The 16,335-nt window shown below is 48.8% G+C and overlaps 1 protein-coding gene and 1 pseudogene across 8 annotated transcripts in view; both read right to left on the bottom strand.

Moving 5' to 3' along the window:
- The window catches only part of TNK2 (tyrosine kinase non receptor 2), a gene marked incomplete at both ends in the record, with an annotated part of 47,923 nt that overhangs the window by 23,502 nt on the left and 8,086 nt on the right, over nucleotides 1-16,335 (bottom strand). Inside the window, one exon of one of the 7 annotated variants that reach the window (XM_081085371.1) lies at nucleotides 3,702-3,829. The exons of 4 other annotated variants lie outside the window; for them this stretch is intronic. Coding sequence is in view for 2 of the 3 variants with exons in the window: in XM_081085373.1 (XP_080941499.1) it covers nucleotides 3,114-3,167 (54 nt within the window). Of the gene's footprint in view, nucleotides 1-3,113; nucleotides 3,183-3,701; nucleotides 3,830-16,335 lie in introns of those variants that run through there. 2 more of the 7 variants (XM_081085373.1, XM_081085374.1) reach the window with 2 other exon arrangements.
- On the bottom strand, nucleotides 11,889-12,361 carry LOC308517318 (ubiquitin-ribosomal protein eS31 fusion protein-like; annotated as a pseudogene). Its single transcript has one exon. The product of its transcript is annotated as a ubiquitin-ribosomal protein eS31 fusion protein-like (transcript).

Genomic DNA, 16,335 nt, shown 5'->3' with positions numbered 1-16,335 from the left:
CCCGAGCCCAGGCAACAGGGCTGCTCTGCATAGGGGCGTGTGTGGGAAGCCTGAGAACACTGGGATCCCAGTGAGCAGATAGCAGGCAGAGTCCCAGTCTTGTCTCTACCACCAAGCCCAGGATGACCCTGGACAAGTCCCCTCCTCACCCCTACCCGCCCCTCCAGCCCAAGTTTCTTTGTGAAGCGCAGAGCACGGCTGCAGCTGTCCCCCATGTGCCTGGGCCCCAGCGGAGCCCAGAGCCCGCACACCTATGTCTGACATGTGTAGCTCTAGAGGCGGCATGCACATTTCCCAAGTACACTCTTCTAACACTCGCCAACAAGAATGCAGCACCAGAGGGGAGAAGCCACTCAGCCCAGACCCCCGGCCAAACCCTCACTGAAGGGGTCCCTCAGCCTTTCCCAGTCCTGCTCTCTGCCCCTCAGTGAAGTGCTGGCTCTGAGGAGCTGATCCAGTCTCCAGCCAGTCCACCTGGCCCCAGCCCCCCACTCACTGTGTATAGTCTTCGCCGCAATCTGGCCAGGAGAGGAAAGGAGAGCTCCAGGCCAGGGAACCGACGAGCTGCTGGCATCTCCACGGAGCTGGACCCCTGACTGGGTCCCTTGGACTTTGGCTTGAGAAGTGGGGGTGCAGGGACCTCAGCTTCTAAATTTCAGGTCCTGCCCAGAAGGGAAGCTGGCCAGAGGTCTGCCCTAGGAGCTCCCAAAATCCCACACCAGGGTTGGGATGTAGGGCAGAAGAAGAGGGTAGGTCCCCTTCTCTGCTGCACAGCTGTTTCCACACTGGCTAGTCTGCCAGGGAGCAGGTTGGCTCTTCTCTGGACTGCCTGCAGCCTGAGTCCTCTCTGTCCTGTTTCTCTGTCTTCTCTCCAGAGCAGTGGTCACAGCTCCAGCCCTACTCCCTGGCTCCCCCTCCCGACTGCCCTCCCTCCCTCCCTCCCTCCCTCCCTCCCTCCCTCCCTCCCTCCTCCCTCCCTCCCTCCCCAGCTGAGCAGCTCTGACACTGGCTGAAAAAGGACCTTTCTGAATCACTGCCAAGAAGGCGGCGGGAATGGGGGGACTCTTCCTTCCAGCCACCCGCACTGGCCCCCCTGCCTCCCCATACACAAGGCCCCCTGTCTCTGGCTTCCACCCCAGCCCCCATAGTTGCAGACAACTCCTGGGATTTTAGGGTGGGGGCTATGTGAATCAAGCAGCGATGTACAAAGAATGGTTGCAGACTCCCATATGGGCTTATCTGGGGCCTGGGAGCTGGTACATAGCCTGAGTTAGGGGCTAGGACCCCAGAGTCATTCCTGGATCCTGCAGGCAGACCCTTTGGAGACCCTCCCCCATCTCCCAGTCCCAGCCTTGGCTGGGCGTCTCCTGGCTCAGGCCCTAATGTGGCCCTGTTACCCTGGTGCCCGACGGAAATAGGAGGCCGGCAGCCTGCCAGAGCGGGGCAGTCCAGCCAAGATCGAGGGGGGGTGGAGGGGGTAAGGAATCTCCACCTCCTCCCCTGGGGTTGCCTTGTCTGCTGCCCACAACACCCAGAGTACCTCCTCCCCAGACCAGCTGGCCAAGATCCAAAGCCCCCTCAAAACAAACAAATAGGCTCCTAGACCTGGCTGGGATTACCCCCACCCCAAGCTGTAGCATTCAAGGCTGTATGATGTCTCTTGTATAGCACCCATACACACAGACAACAGCCCCAGCTAAAGGGAACTAGAGACACTCCGTCAAGCCCCCATGGGCCCCCCATGTTCCTGGAGCTGACAAATGATCCCTCTGCCCCTCCTCAAGAGAGCCAGCTGCTCTTACACCCCCCTCACCACAGCCCCCTGACACACCTGACAGCTGCAGGAAGTCCTCGCCGGCTCCCTCAGCACCCCCACCCCATCCCCCCACCATGCCCAGGGAGCCCCTGTTTCTTTCACACTGCTCTCTTGTCCCGATCCAGCTGGCGACCAGCACTGAGAGCCCCAGCTGGCTAGTGGGGCAGGCAGCTTGGGTGAGAGTTTGGGGGAGTCAGCATCCCAGGCTCTCTTTCCAAGGCCTCTCTCAGTGTTTGGAGAGGAGGTACCCAAAGGAACAGCCATTTCCTGGCCTGAGCCCCGATGGGGGGGGGGGAGTGTGGGGGGGAGGGGGAGAAGGTGAACACACCCCAGCAATCAGTCCTTCTTCCCCATCCCCCTGTCATCCACCCCCAAAGCTTGTGGAGCCAGCCAGGTGCAGCCTCCCCTCTGTCCAAGTGAATCACCTGTCTGAGGCCGGGGTCACAGATAATGGACAAGACCAGGCAGAGGTCACACTGGAGCGGACTCTTCCCCAAACCCTGGCAGGAAATGTCCACAGCTCAGAAAGGAACGCCCACGGCCTACCTCCCACCAGCACCACTCTGAAGGAGACAATGTAAGCAGGATCACTCCCTCCGCTCCCAGGCGGGGCTGCTGCGTTAGAGTGGCCGGATGAAAAACCCCAGGCACCCCCCGAAAGATGCGCCCCAAATGCACCAGAACCCCGTGCCTGGCTCTCCCTCGGACACAAGGTAAGAACAAGCCTCAGCAGCTTGCTCGGCAATCCAGCTGTGAGAAGCGGTGAGAAAGGAAAAGCCTGGCCAGGGGTCTGAGCTCAGGCAGGTCTGGGACCCCTTGCTCCCACCGTCTGGCCCGCCTTTGTCCTGTCAGCTATTGCCCTCTGCCGGCCAAGAGAGGAAGTGCTGGATCTCCAGGGAGAAGGAGCAGTGGTCCCATAAATATGGATGCTGACCTTACTTTCTAAAGCAAACGGGGACATTTGGCTTGATGCGCATATGTGAACGGAATGTCCACGGGAAGGTCCAGGGCACAGGGATGCAGTGCCCGAAAACCACTAAACCCAAAAGCAAGCCCAAAGGGCAGCTGAATTGGGACCAGAGACACTGAGGCCAATGTCCGCACCAGTAATTCATCACCACTGATTCACCCCACCCCTAACTCCCCACAGCAACGCCAATGCTTCACCCAGCCTCCCGGGAGCGTAGACACCCCCTCACTCCTGGCTGCAGTGCGCAGGGCCGGGCCCTCCGCTCACCAGCAGATGATGGGGGCGAGGGCCCGGGCACCTGACTACCCCCCAGGTTTCCCCCATTACCTGCAGGACCTCCTCGCCCCGAGTCAGGCGCTGATATGCAGATCTCTCCCCCATGGAACCCAAACTGCCCGCGTTAAGGCCAGGAGGGGAGCAGCGCCCTCCCGCAGCCCCCGCCCCGCCAGCGGCACCGGCGGCGTCACTGCCCTGCGTCCTGCGGGGCCGGGCCTGAGCATCCTCTAGTATGGAGCCCAGGAGAAGGGCAGGGCCGCTAAAGCACATCAGCGGGGGGGGGGGGGGGGGGGGGGCGCTCTGGTCCTGGCCCCCACCCCGCACGCACGCCACGGCCTCCTTTCCACCCCCACCCGCTGGCAAGAGCCCCCGCGGTTGCTGTCTCTCCCGCTCCGGCCGCGGCAGGCCCCTCCCCCAATCCTGTCCGGTCTGCACCAACCAGCCGCTGCCTCTCCGCAGGGCCACAGCCCGATCCCCAGAGACCCATGGCTCCCCTCGGCCCCTTGGTCTCCGGGATCCCAGGGCTCCACAGCCACCAGGCTTGGCTCTGGAGATTCAGGGTCCCCATATTCCATGATGGGGGGGAGGGGTCCATCCAAGAAGCATACAGAAGAGAAGCAGCCCCTGTCCTGAACCAACCTGGGACCCCTGCCTCTAAACATGGGGCCTGAAGCCTATCCCTCCATCTGTGCAGCTTCCACTGAGCTCCAGGAACGAGCCCACCTGCCGGCTCCCGGCGGCTCCTCTTCACTCCGCTCCACCCTCTCTTCCAGCCGCAAACCTGCCGGGCCCAGCACCGTGGGAGCCACACCTCCTCCGGCACCGCTCCAGCCCCCACCCCGCTACGCCTCTTCGTAGCCGGGCCTTGACCCCCAGATCGCCCGGGCTGTGCGCGCGGGAGGGCAGGGCAGAGCGCTGGGGCTGACCTCTCCGGCCTCGAAGAGCGCCCCGCGTGCCCACACTGCCTGCCGGAGGAGCTGCTCCGATACCTGCCCACCACGAACTGTCACCCAGCATCCAGGTGAGGCCACAGCTGGCAGAGGACGCCCCATTGCAGAGGCTTCTCCTCCCCGCCAGCCCCCAGGGCTCCGAGGCGAACGCACACCCTCTCATTTTGCTGGCATCTGAAGCATCCACTGACTCCACAGTAACAGGTATTTACGGCTGAGCTCAGGGAACTTCACCCCTTTTAGGGTTGGGGCCGAGGAGGAGAGAGATGCTGAGACACCCGGCCACACACTCAACCTCCAGAGTGAGGCGAGATCCCAGGCGGGCACTAGGTGAGTTTTCCATAAGACTCCCCCTCCTCACAAGCTCGGTGGCAACCCTAAGTATGCCCCTGCCAGGCAGCTCCTCTGCGTCTTACTGCAGCTACGACAGAAACTAGTTTTGGGAGTAGCTGCAAGAACCCCGAGTCAGATGGCTGTGGAGAAAGAGGCTGAAAATGCCAGGCCCGTTCTTTCTACTCCTGGTTGGGTGAAGGGTCTGATCCAAACCATTCTGCCCTCCTGCTTTTCTCTCCCTTCCTCCTCCCCTGTAAGCCCCCTGCCGTCTTGTCATAAAGATAGCCACAGATCCAATCTGCCTCTAGGATTTGGGGAATCCCGCCCACTCGCACACCTCTCTGGTCTGTAACTTGCCCCCATATTTCTAAAAGGGAGCCGGGAGTAGCCTGGAATCTGCTGTTGACACCCCCACCCCCACCCCCACCCCCCCACCCCCCAGCCTCTCCAAAAGCATCAGTGAAGTGACAAATCCATACTGAGGAGCAGACGTGCCATGTAATTTCCGGCCAAGAGGATTTTTCCAAAACAATCTACCGTATTCTCGGGAATATATGCCAATCCCACCTCCAAGCCAGCCCTCTGCCACCTCTGCCCTCCCTCTTCTCCAAGCCCTAGAGGAAAAACAACATATTGGGTAATGCTGGTAGCTCCTCTCTCAGCCAGAGGATTATCTTGCCTTACATGTCAGTCCCACCAAGCCCAGGCAGCTTCAACTCACCCTCTGTGAGCAGGGCCCAAGCTTCTGGATCAAGGCCAGGCTGGTTCCCTCAGGTCCTCATCCCAGAGGGAACTGCATTAGGCAACCCCACACCTTCAGGTCAGCCCAGGTCTGACATCATACTGGTTTGAGGAGGAGGCTGGCCAGGGGCCAAAGGAGAGAAGGGGATGATTCAGATACATACCATGGCTGTTCACACCCTCTCCATCTCCAGGACACAGCGGCCCACTCCCTCCCAGGGGAGCTTGGCATCTGAGAGCCTGAGGACTGGCAAGGCTGAGGCATACTTGGCAGCAGTGCTGGGCCCGCAGGCCCTGAGTCCAGCCCTAGAGCCTCTTCGCCCTTCTCGTTAACTGTTGGTGTTTCCTAAGACTTTTGAACTCTCCCTTCTCGATGGATGTTCTGTTCGTGGATCATCACCTCTCCTCCTAGAACTCCAATTACCACCAAGAGCTATCTGTCTCTGTTCCCGAGTTCCTGAAGCTCTAGACCAGTGATGGAGAACCCTTTGAGCTCGGCGTGTCAGCATTTTGAAAAACCCTAACTTAACTCTGGTGCCTTGTCACATATAGAAATTTTTTGATATCTGCAACCATAGTAAAACAAAGATTTATATTTTTGATATTTATTTTATATATTTAAATGCCATTTAACAAAGAAAAATCAACCAAAAAAATGAGTTCGCGTGTCACCTCTAACACGCGTGTCATAGGTTCGCCATCACTGCTCTAGACCCACATTTCTACACATTACAGGACAGCCCCACCAGGAGGCCGCGTAGGTAGGTACCACAAGTTCTGCATGTCCAGACTGAGCTCATCATTAACCATTTAAACCTAGCTCATGGGTGCCCCTGTATCCTGATTGAAAATCACAAGCCAACACCAGCACCCAAGCTAGAAACCTCACTCCTGGCCCCCACAGCCATCCTACCTTCCCTAGGCAGGCCACAAAATCTTGTTTCTGCCTCTTTATGATTCCTCCCATCAATACCACTGGGATCTAGGATCAAAATGCAGGCAGGCCTGGGCTGAAATCCTGGCTCCGTCACTTTCTAGTTGGGCAACTTTTGGACAAATGACTTACCCTCTAAGCCTCAATTTCCTCATCTGTAAAATGGGGATAAATAATACCTCCTTTATAGAGTGTAGATTCAATGAGATCATGAATGGCATACTTAGCACAGCACCTGGCACACAGTTGCCTATTGTTACTATTGTCATCTCAGCACAGATCTGAAGTCCCTTCCCTGCTTAAAGCTTTCTGTAGCTCCTCACTGAACCAAATATAAGGCCCTTCAGGATCCACTCCTTGTCTATTTGTCCAACTCCATCTCTTACCATTTCCCTTCAAATGTCTCCATGTTTTCAAATCCAGTAAAGCAAGCACCTTCATGGAAAGAGGGGCTGCCAAACTCATTACAGCCCCTCCTGTCCCAGGCCCACTAAGCTACTCTGCGCCCACAAAGCCACTTCAGCCCCAGGGACAACATGGCTGGTCACTCAGGCAGAAGGGGAGTCTTGCACTGGCCTTCCCTTCTCAGGAATGCCTTCTCAATGGAGGAGAGAGAAAGGGACAGGGAAGAGAGGAAGAGAGGGGGGAAGCGGGAAAGAGGGAGGGGGGGACCCGAAGGGGAAAGGGGAGTGACAGGGAGGAAAGGCAGGGCACAGAAGCAGAGGCAGATACATCAGACAGAGCGGCCCTCCTATGCCTCATCTCCTTAGACCACAATGGAAAAAGAGGTGTAAGGATCTTCAGAGAGGAAAGGATCTGACTAAACATCATGACACAGACCAACACTGAATTCAACACCTCCCCACATGTACCAACTTGGCCTTGAAAGTATTTTGTAACTGTTTCATGCTCCACCAGCTAGAGACTGGCGTGCCAATCCTGACACTCCGAGACAGGACACTGAGAGCCCTAATGCATTCCTGAAGCACTCCTCTCCCCGCAACACAAACACCACTCAAGAGACAGGGTAAATTCCTGCAGCTGCCTGGGTCTTATGCACACCATGCCAATCCTCTGGCCCAGACACCAGCATGGCACCAAGGCCCGGCAGTGTCTCAGAGCAAGGGAAGGATGCAGTTCCAGCAGCCCGGCACTCCCAGAGCTCTTCCAGGGCTGGGCAGAGGACGCCCAGCTAGTCACCAGCATTCTGGCTCAGGCCTCACCCCACCCCCACCCCTGGGGAGAGCCTAGAGCTGAAGTGGCCTATTGTTGGGCCCTGGAGGTGGGGTGGGGAAAGCCAGAGCTGTGTATTGTAAATCATTTACTCTGCTAGGGGGACTGCTCATCCCCATGTTACAACAGAACCCCAGGAGCTAGGTCCATCCAGTGCAGAGCAGGCTGCCGGGCCCAGGAGACGAAGGGTCTGAACCTGGGAGAGAAATGTCAGGGACTTCAAGATATTTAAGATACCATAAATCCCACCATATCCTGCCCACCCATTTTAGCAATAGAGAAACCAAGACCCTAAGTTGGAAGGGACTTGCCGGGTCCAAGGCACTTAAGAACCTGTCATAGGGAATGAATCTCCAGGAGCTGGGGGAGGTCAACAATTCAGAGTGATGGTAATTCTCTTCTGACCATGGAGGAGGAGCAGCCCTGCCAAGATCAGGGACTAGTAAAGGCCAGGGGCCCAGAGAGGAAACCCTGACTCATTAGGAGACAGCACACAGAGGAAAGGCAGAGATAAGAAGAACCCAGTGTTCTCATACCCGCTGAGGCCCTTGGCTTCAGGTTCCTCCAGAGGTAGACCCAAGAGTTCTCAGTGGCAGCCCCCCACAGCTGAGATCTCTCTTCCTGGAACTTCAGGTATCTATGGGTTCCCAGCCAGCCTTTCCTGCCTCTGCCCTTCCTACCAGTCTCTGTGTGGTCTCCACTTCCTGGCCTTGGTTATCAGGGTTCTCTCCAGCTAGTCTTCAGTTGGTTATTCAGGATGTATAACTGCTTAAAGGAGAGACCAAGCCAAACCTCTCACCCTACACCCCTCCTCAGTCACTCATATACCTACTATGTTTTCACCTCGGCCTAGGATTTGGGGGAAGTATAACGGAGAAGTCACAGTCTGGACTCTCAAGAAAACCCAGGTTATGTGCAGGTTCTTTACTAAAAGCTTTATTTCCATTGGCCGATTTAAACCCCCACCCCTTACTACATTATTCCCATTTTACAGATAAAAAAACTAGCTCTGAAGAGGTGGCCATGATCACCCAGAAAGTAAGAAATGAAGCCAGAATTCTGTACACTACATTGCTTGGCTCAAGGATGCAGGCCCATGGTGGATAGAGCTGGGTCTTATTCATTAAATGCACGCTGGATACTGAATGAATTCATGGATTCTCTAAGGTTAAAGAGGGGAATAAACGTTCTAAGACAGCGGTTCTCAACCTGTGGGTCGCGACCCCTTTGGCAGTCGAACGACCCTTTCACAGGGGTCGCCTAAGACCATCCTGCATATCAGATATTTACATTACGATTCATAACAGTAGCAACATTACAGTTATGAAGTAGCAACAAAAATAATTTTATGGTTGGGTCACAACATGAGGAACTGTATTTAAAGGGCCAGAAGGTTGAGAACCACTGTAGAGAAGACTGTAGATTGCAAACATGCACATAATTTCACTCCTTCCCAAAACTCTACCAATATTACAATTTAAAAAGGAGAAATTTTTGAAAGGCAGAAGTCCCCAAGGATAAGAACAGTAGAGACAACCCACAACAAAACTTTGGAAGCTGGAAAGCAGATGGGCCTGTGACAGTTGAGAGGATGTGTTCTAATAAAACTACTGAGTAAACCAACAAAGGAGAAGACACAAGATACAGGAAACAGAAGACCCTAACACAGAAGGGCTGGGAAGGAAATGCCCAGGATGCTGGAGAGAGATCCCAAGAGGACAGCTAAGCATCATGATAGAAAGCAACCAGTCCATGCTGCTCCAGGACACAAGGCCCTGAAACCTCTTCAGAAAGATGGCTCTGATAGAATACCGAATGGAAAATACCATCTTGATAAATTTAGACAGTGACTGGAGAGTTCGACTCATTGAAAGATACATAGAAAATTAAGCAAACAGAAAAACCAACTCCAGGGAGAGCAAAAAGTGGTGCAGGAAAGGGAAAGTCATTATAGTTTATTATACCATAACAATGTAAACTCGGACAGTAGAGTGAAGTGCTGGGGTCCAACCCCAGCAGGTCCAGGGGTCCCCAAAGGTGTGGACGGAGTCGGCGAAGAAGGAGTGACACGGAGACAGCGTTCAGTTGATCAGCAGCCTAGCCAGGATCTCCAGCCAAGTTCTGGTCTGGATCTCCAGCGAAGTTCTGTTTAGGATCTCCAGCCAGGTTCTGTGTCCATGGTCTCTTGCTAGGTTCTCCAGCCAGGTTCTCCAGGTTCTCTAGCCAGGTTCTGTAGCCATGTTCCCTCGCTAGGTTCTCCAGCCAGGTTCAGTCACCAGGTTCTAGTCAGGTTCTCTTGCCAATTTCTGTAGTCAGGTTCAGTCCAGGATCTTTTGCCATGTTCTCTCGCTAGGTTCTGTCTCTAGGTTCTGAGGCCAGTTTCTGTCCAGGATCTTTTGCCATGTTCTCTCCAGCGAAATTCTTCTGTCTCTAGAGAACGTTCTGTGTAGGTTCTGTGCCTAGGTTCTGTCTCTCTCTCTTTCTCTTGCTGTCTTGTTACATCTGTATTTATACCAGTTGATTCAATCCTATCAATCTCTATTACAAAGGTTAGGGCGTTTCTTATCTCCATTCCAGGGAGTAAAGATTATGTAGCTTAAGCATGATTGTTCATAGTTAAAGTGATTAATTACCCGCCTGGCACTTAATTAAGAGGTTTTATTCCCTCCCTAACTTCAGGGGAAAATCCCTACCTGGGGAAACAACCTTTCTCAGAGAGGAGACATTGGTTAAAACACATAGTGCCAAGGTGAGCAAACATATTAAGAACAGTATGCCATATATGCCAGGTCCTTTGAAACAGCAAGGATGGACCGGCTCCCGGCAGTGAAGGGAAAAAAAACGAGATATACCTAGAGTGGATGGACTGAAAGATGGAAAACATTAAAAGGTGGAAAGGTGGGAATGAGGGAATTAAAGTCAAATCCTCATCTTGGACCAAGATGGAATAATAAAGATCAGATTTAATTTCCTGACTGAAATAACAATAACAGAGAAATAGATAAAATATACAAAATGGTTTTAAAGATATCAGATCTCAGGAAACAAAAGACAGTGATACCCATGAGACAGGAAACAAAGGACCTCAGCCCTGCAGTTGGGTTTCCCAACTACAGCCCAGGGAAGGGAGCCAGTCAGACTCCAAAAGACTCCCTGAGTTGTGGCGATGGAGCTGAGTGTGGGGATACTCATGCGGCCAGAGTTCATAGAGCAGATCATCTGAAAAGAGAGGGCACCATAAAGGTCTCTGAAGGGCCCCCTCAAATATTCAGCTGAGTTCTGATCATCACATGAATGTACAGAAACTACCCAAGGCTGGGAGGAAAAACACTCAAAAGGATAGAAGTAACAGTGCCTGGTACACACAAGTCTGGGAAAAGTGCCTATTCCTAACAGGTTGGAAAAGCTAGGCATTGAGTAAAATATACAAACGGGTCTTGCCTCAGCAGTGGGGAATTATTAACCCTAGACTGAGCACAGCTCTGATCCCACTTAACAAATCTTAAAAACAAGACCCAAGAGGATCACACTACTTCCAAATCACTTAACTATATCCCTGAACAAAGCTCAAGAATATTTAATACACAGCAATCAACAAGAACATTCACACCGTCTGGCAACCAATAAAAAATTACTAGGCACACAAAAACCTATAATCCATAATAAGGAAAAAAGGCAATCAATCAAAACCAACCCAAAACTGACACACATTAGAATTAGTAGACAAAGACATGAAAACAATTATTATAACCATATTTTAAAAAAGACTATAATTGAACTTCTAGAATAAGAACTACACATTATGAGATGAAAATATAAACTGAATGGAATCAGAGGCAGATTAGACACTGCAGAAGAAAAACTTGAAGACAAAGTACTAGAAATTCCAAAATAAAACAGAGGAAAAAAGAGATTCCTTTTTAAATGAACAAAGCATCCATGGACAGTGGGACAATGTCAAGTGGCCTAACGTACATATAATTAGAGTGCTTAACGAAAGGAGACAGAAAATTGGGAACAGAAAAAATATTTAAAGGACTTATGGATGAAATTTTCCAAATTTGATGAAAACTAAGCCCTCGGACTCAAGAAGTTCAGTAAACTCCCAGTACAAGGCACATGAAGGAAACTACACAAACACATATCATAATCAAACTGCTCAAAATCAATGATAAAGTGAAAATCTTAAAAAGTAGCTGGGGAAGGCAAGGGAGAAACGTAGCATAAAGAGAAAGAAAGATAGCCCTAACCGGTTTGGCTTAGTGGACAGAGCGTCAGCCTGCGGACTGAAGGGTCCCAGGTTCAATTCCGGTCAAGGGCATGTACCTTGGTTGCAGGCACATCCCCAGTAGAGGGTGTGCAGGAGGCAGCTGATTGATGTTTCTCTCTTATCGATGTTTCTAACTCTCTATCCCTCTCCCTTCCTCTCTGTAAAAAAATCAATAAAGTATATATTTTAAAAAAGAGAGAGAAAGAAAGATAAAGATGACAGCACATTTCTTGCAGAAACAATAGAAATGAGAAGACAATGGTACAACATCATTAAAGTACTGAAAGAAAAAATTAACTAGAATTCTATTTCAATGGAAATTTTTTGTTGTTGTTAGTTCATGTCTTTTATTAACCCATATACAATTACTTGTCTCCTGGCTTGTTGAAGCAATAGTTCAGACAACTTTTGCCACAATGTCTGTCAAAGTGGCTGGCCATAAAAACTCCAGCATTCATCTAAACAGCACTCCCAACGAAAGCAACTGATTTTGCCATTCTCATCCACTTGGTAGTACTTCAGGACAGCCAGCTTAACCTTTTTTCTCTTATGTTCATTCTTCTGGGGAGTGGTATTTAAGACTTCCTCTTCCTTGTCTTAGCACGACTACGAAGTTTCAACACAAGATGAAGAGTTGAAGAGTAGACTCCTTTGGAATGTTGTAGTCAGACAAAGGATATCCATCTTCCAGTTGCTTGCCAGCAAAGATCAGTCTTTGCTGATCAGGAGGAATTCCTTCATTATTCTGGATCTTGGCCTTTACCTTTTTTATTGTGTCCAAGGATTCAACCTCGAGAGTGATGTTCTCCCCAATAAGGGTTTTCATGAAAATCTGCATCTTGGCCTTGATTCCACCGCAGATGGCAGATCAGAAAGGCAAAATATATTTTTAAAATAAAGGCTAAATAAACTTTTTAAACATATAAAAGCGGAAAGAATTGAGCATCAGCAGACAAACCTACACTACAGTAAATGTTAAGGTCCTTCAGATAAAGGAAAATAATACCATATAGAAATATGGATCTCTGCAAAGAAATGAGCAGCATTGGAAATAGCAACTACATGGGTAAATAGTTAAGATATTTTTCTTATTGTTTAATTACTTCAAAAGATAAACTGACTGTTCAAACAAAAATAATATCAATGTAGTATGGTGTCTATAACATGTATTATTTTTAACAATAACAGCACAAAGAAAGGAGAGAAATAAAAATATACTACTAGAACCAAGATGGCGGCATAGGTTAACGCCGGAGTTTGCTGCCTTGAACAACTACTTCAAAAGTGAAACTAAAAGACGGAACGTTACATCACCCAGAACCACAGGAACGCTGGCTGAGTGGAAGTCCTACAACTAGGAAGAAAGGGAAACGCATACGGACACTCAGAGGAGGCGCAGTGCTGAAGTCAAATTCTGAGGTGCGGAGTGCTAGGAGCGGGCTGTCGGCGGAGGGCGCGGTTGGCGTTTTCAATCGGGAGGGAGTCGCAGACTCTGAGCTCCAGATACAGGCGAGTCTTCAGGGACCCAGACTCAAACGGGAGAAGCGGGACTGTCTGGCTTCGGTCAGAGCGAGTGCAGCTTTCTCTCCGAGGTTTGCAGCGGTTGCTGGGACTCAGAGAGGCAGAGCCCCTGGGGACAGGACTGAGAGCCGCCATAACTGCTCTCTCCGGCCCACCCTGTTGATCCTGTGCGACCCTCCCCGCCCAAGCTCTGCACAGAGGCATTTGCCGGATAGCCTCAGGCAAAGGCTATATTAGCACCTCCCTAGAGGACAGAAGTTCTCTCACTGCAGACACAGCTGATTCGCACAGCCACTTGGCCTGGAGGTCAAACCCTCCCTGGCATTAGCTACAACAATCAAGGCTTAACTACAAGACTGTGCACAAAGACCACTAGGGGGTGCACCAAGAAAGCATAACAAAATGCGGAGACAAAGAAACAGGACAAAATTGTCAATGGAAGATATAGAGTTCAGAACCACACTTTTAAGGTCTTTCAGGAACTGTTTAGAAGCCGCCGATAAACTTAATGAGATCTACAAGGAAACTAATGAGATCCTCGATGTTATGTTGGGGAACCAACTAGAAATTAAGCATACACGGACTGAAATAACGAATATTATACAGACTCCGACAGCAGACCAGAGGAGCACAAGAATCAAGTCAATGATTTGAAATGCGAGGAAGCAAAAAACACCCAACCAGAGGGGCGGAATGAAAAAAGAATCCAAAAATGTGAGGATAGTGTAAGGAGCCTCTGGGACAGCTTCAAGCGTACCAACATCAGAATTATAGGGGTGCCAGAAGATGAGAGAGAGCAAGATATTGAAAACCTATTTGAAGAAATAATGACAGAAAACTTCCCCCACCTGGTGAAAGAAATAGACTTACAGGTCCAAGAAGCGCGGAGAACCCCAAACAAAAGGAATCCAAAGAGGACCACACCAAGACACATCATAATTAAAATGCCAAGAACAAAAGATAAAGAGAGAATCTTAAAAACAGCAAGAGAAAGAAACTCAGTTACTTACAAGGGAATACCCATACGACTGTCAGCTGATTTCTCAACAGAAACTTTGCAGGCCAGAAGGGAGTGGCAAGAAATATTCAAAGTGATGAATACCAAGAACCTACAACCAAGATTACTTTATCCAGCAAAGCTATCATTCAGAAGTGAAGGTCAGATAAAGAGCTTCACAGATAAGGAAAAGCTAAAGGAGTTCATCACCACCAAACCAGGATTGTATGAAATGCTGAAAGGTATCCTTTAAGAAGAGGAAGAGGAAGAAAAAAGTAAAGATACAAATTATGAACAACAAATATGCATCTATCAACAAGTGAATCTAAGGATCAAGTGAATAAATAATCTGATGAACATAATGAACTGGTGATTATAATAGAATCAGGGACACAGAAAGGGAATGGACTGACTATTCTTGGGGGGGAAAGGGGTGTGGGAGATGCGGGAAGAGACTGGACAAAAATCGTGCACCTATGGATGAGGACAGTGGGTGGGGAGTGAGGGCAGAGGGTGGGGCGGGAACTGGGAGGAGGGGAGTTATGGGGGGGAAAAAAGAGGAACAAATGTAATAATCTGAACAATAAAGATTTAATTAAAATAAATAAATAAATAATAATAAAAAAATAATAAAAATAAAAAATATACTACTAATATCACTTGGAGGCAGACTATAATAAGTTAAAAATGTATATTATAAATCCTGTAGACATTACAAAAAAACTATCCTCATAAACATAGGTGCAAAAATTCTTAACAAATATGTACTTAGCAAACAGAATTCAACAATATATATAAAGAATAACACATCGTGACCATGTGGAGTTTGTCTCAGGAATGTAAGGTTGTTATAACATTTAAAAATCTATCAATGTAATTCAACATTTTAGAAACCTAAAATAGATCATTTTGATAAACACACAAAAAAGCATTTGACAAAATCCAACATCCTTTCCTATTAAAAAATCTCAGGAATAGAAGTGAGCTCCTTCACCTGATCAAGGTCATATATGAAAAACCGACAGCTGACATCATGAGTAATTGGGAAAGACTGAATGCTTTTCCCTGAAGATCAGGACCAGGAAATCTAATGTTCTATTCAACATAATACTAGAGGATATAATTAGGCATAAAGATTACAAAGGAAGAAGTAAAACTGTCTTTATTAGCAGATGACATCACAGTCTATATATAAAATCCAATGGAAGCTACAAGAAAGCTACTAGAATAAGTCAGGTTAGCAAGCTGGCAGGATTCAATATTAATATACAAAAATCAATTGTATTCATATATACTAGCAACAAACAATTGGAAACCAAAATTTAAAAAGTAACACCATCTTATAGCAGCATTACTGACAACCAAAAGTTAAGAAGCAACCATCTATGAATGAATCAACAAAATATAGAATATTCATATGATAGATTATTATTCAACCTTAAAAAAGAAGGAAATTCTGATACATGCTACAACATAGATGAACCTTGAATACATTATGGTAAGCGAAAAAAGGTTAAATACTGAATAGAGAGTCACTGTTTTGGAGTGTGTTTGTTTGAGAGAGAGGAAGGGAGAGGGAGAGATAGAAACATGGATGTTTCTATCCATCATCAGCTGCCTCCCGCACATTCCACACTCGGGAATGAGCCTGTAACCCGGGCATGTGCCCTGACCAAGAATCAAACCAGTGACCTCTTGGTTCATGGGTCGATGCTCAACCACTGAGCCATAACAGCCAGGGGGAGAGTCAGTGTTTAATAGGTACAGAGTTTCAGTTTTACAAGATGAAAAATATTAAGAAGATGGATGGTGATGTTTGTACAACAATATGAATTTACCTAACAACACTGAACTGTACACTTAGAAATGGTTAAAATAGTATATTTTATGTAATGTATATCTATAATAATAAAAGCATAATATGCAAATTAGACTGGACGTCCTTCCGGATGTCCTTCCAGGATGAAGCTGGGGCTGCAGCCATGGCTGGGAGGGAAGGATCCAGGCAGCTGCGGCTGTGAAGGCCTACTCTTGCATGAATTTCATGCATCGGTCCTCTAGTTTTACCATAATTAAGCTAAATAAAAAATTTAAAAATAAAAAATCAAACACCATAAAAAAGTACCATTTACAATGGCACCAAAAATATGTTAATACTCACGGATATATTTGACAAAAGATGTGAAAGATGTATACATTGTAGACTATATACCATTGGTGAAATTCTTAAAAAATCTAAATAAATACAGAGACCTATGGTATTCATGGGTCAGAAAGTTCAATGCTGCTAAGAT

Source organism: Myotis nattereri (genome assembly GCF_964212035.1).
Source record: "Myotis nattereri genome assembly, chromosome: 3".
NCBI classification, from domain to species: domain Eukaryota; kingdom Metazoa; phylum Chordata; class Mammalia; order Chiroptera; family Vespertilionidae; genus Myotis; species Myotis nattereri.
This window is presented reverse-complemented; position numbering and strand designations above follow the sequence as displayed.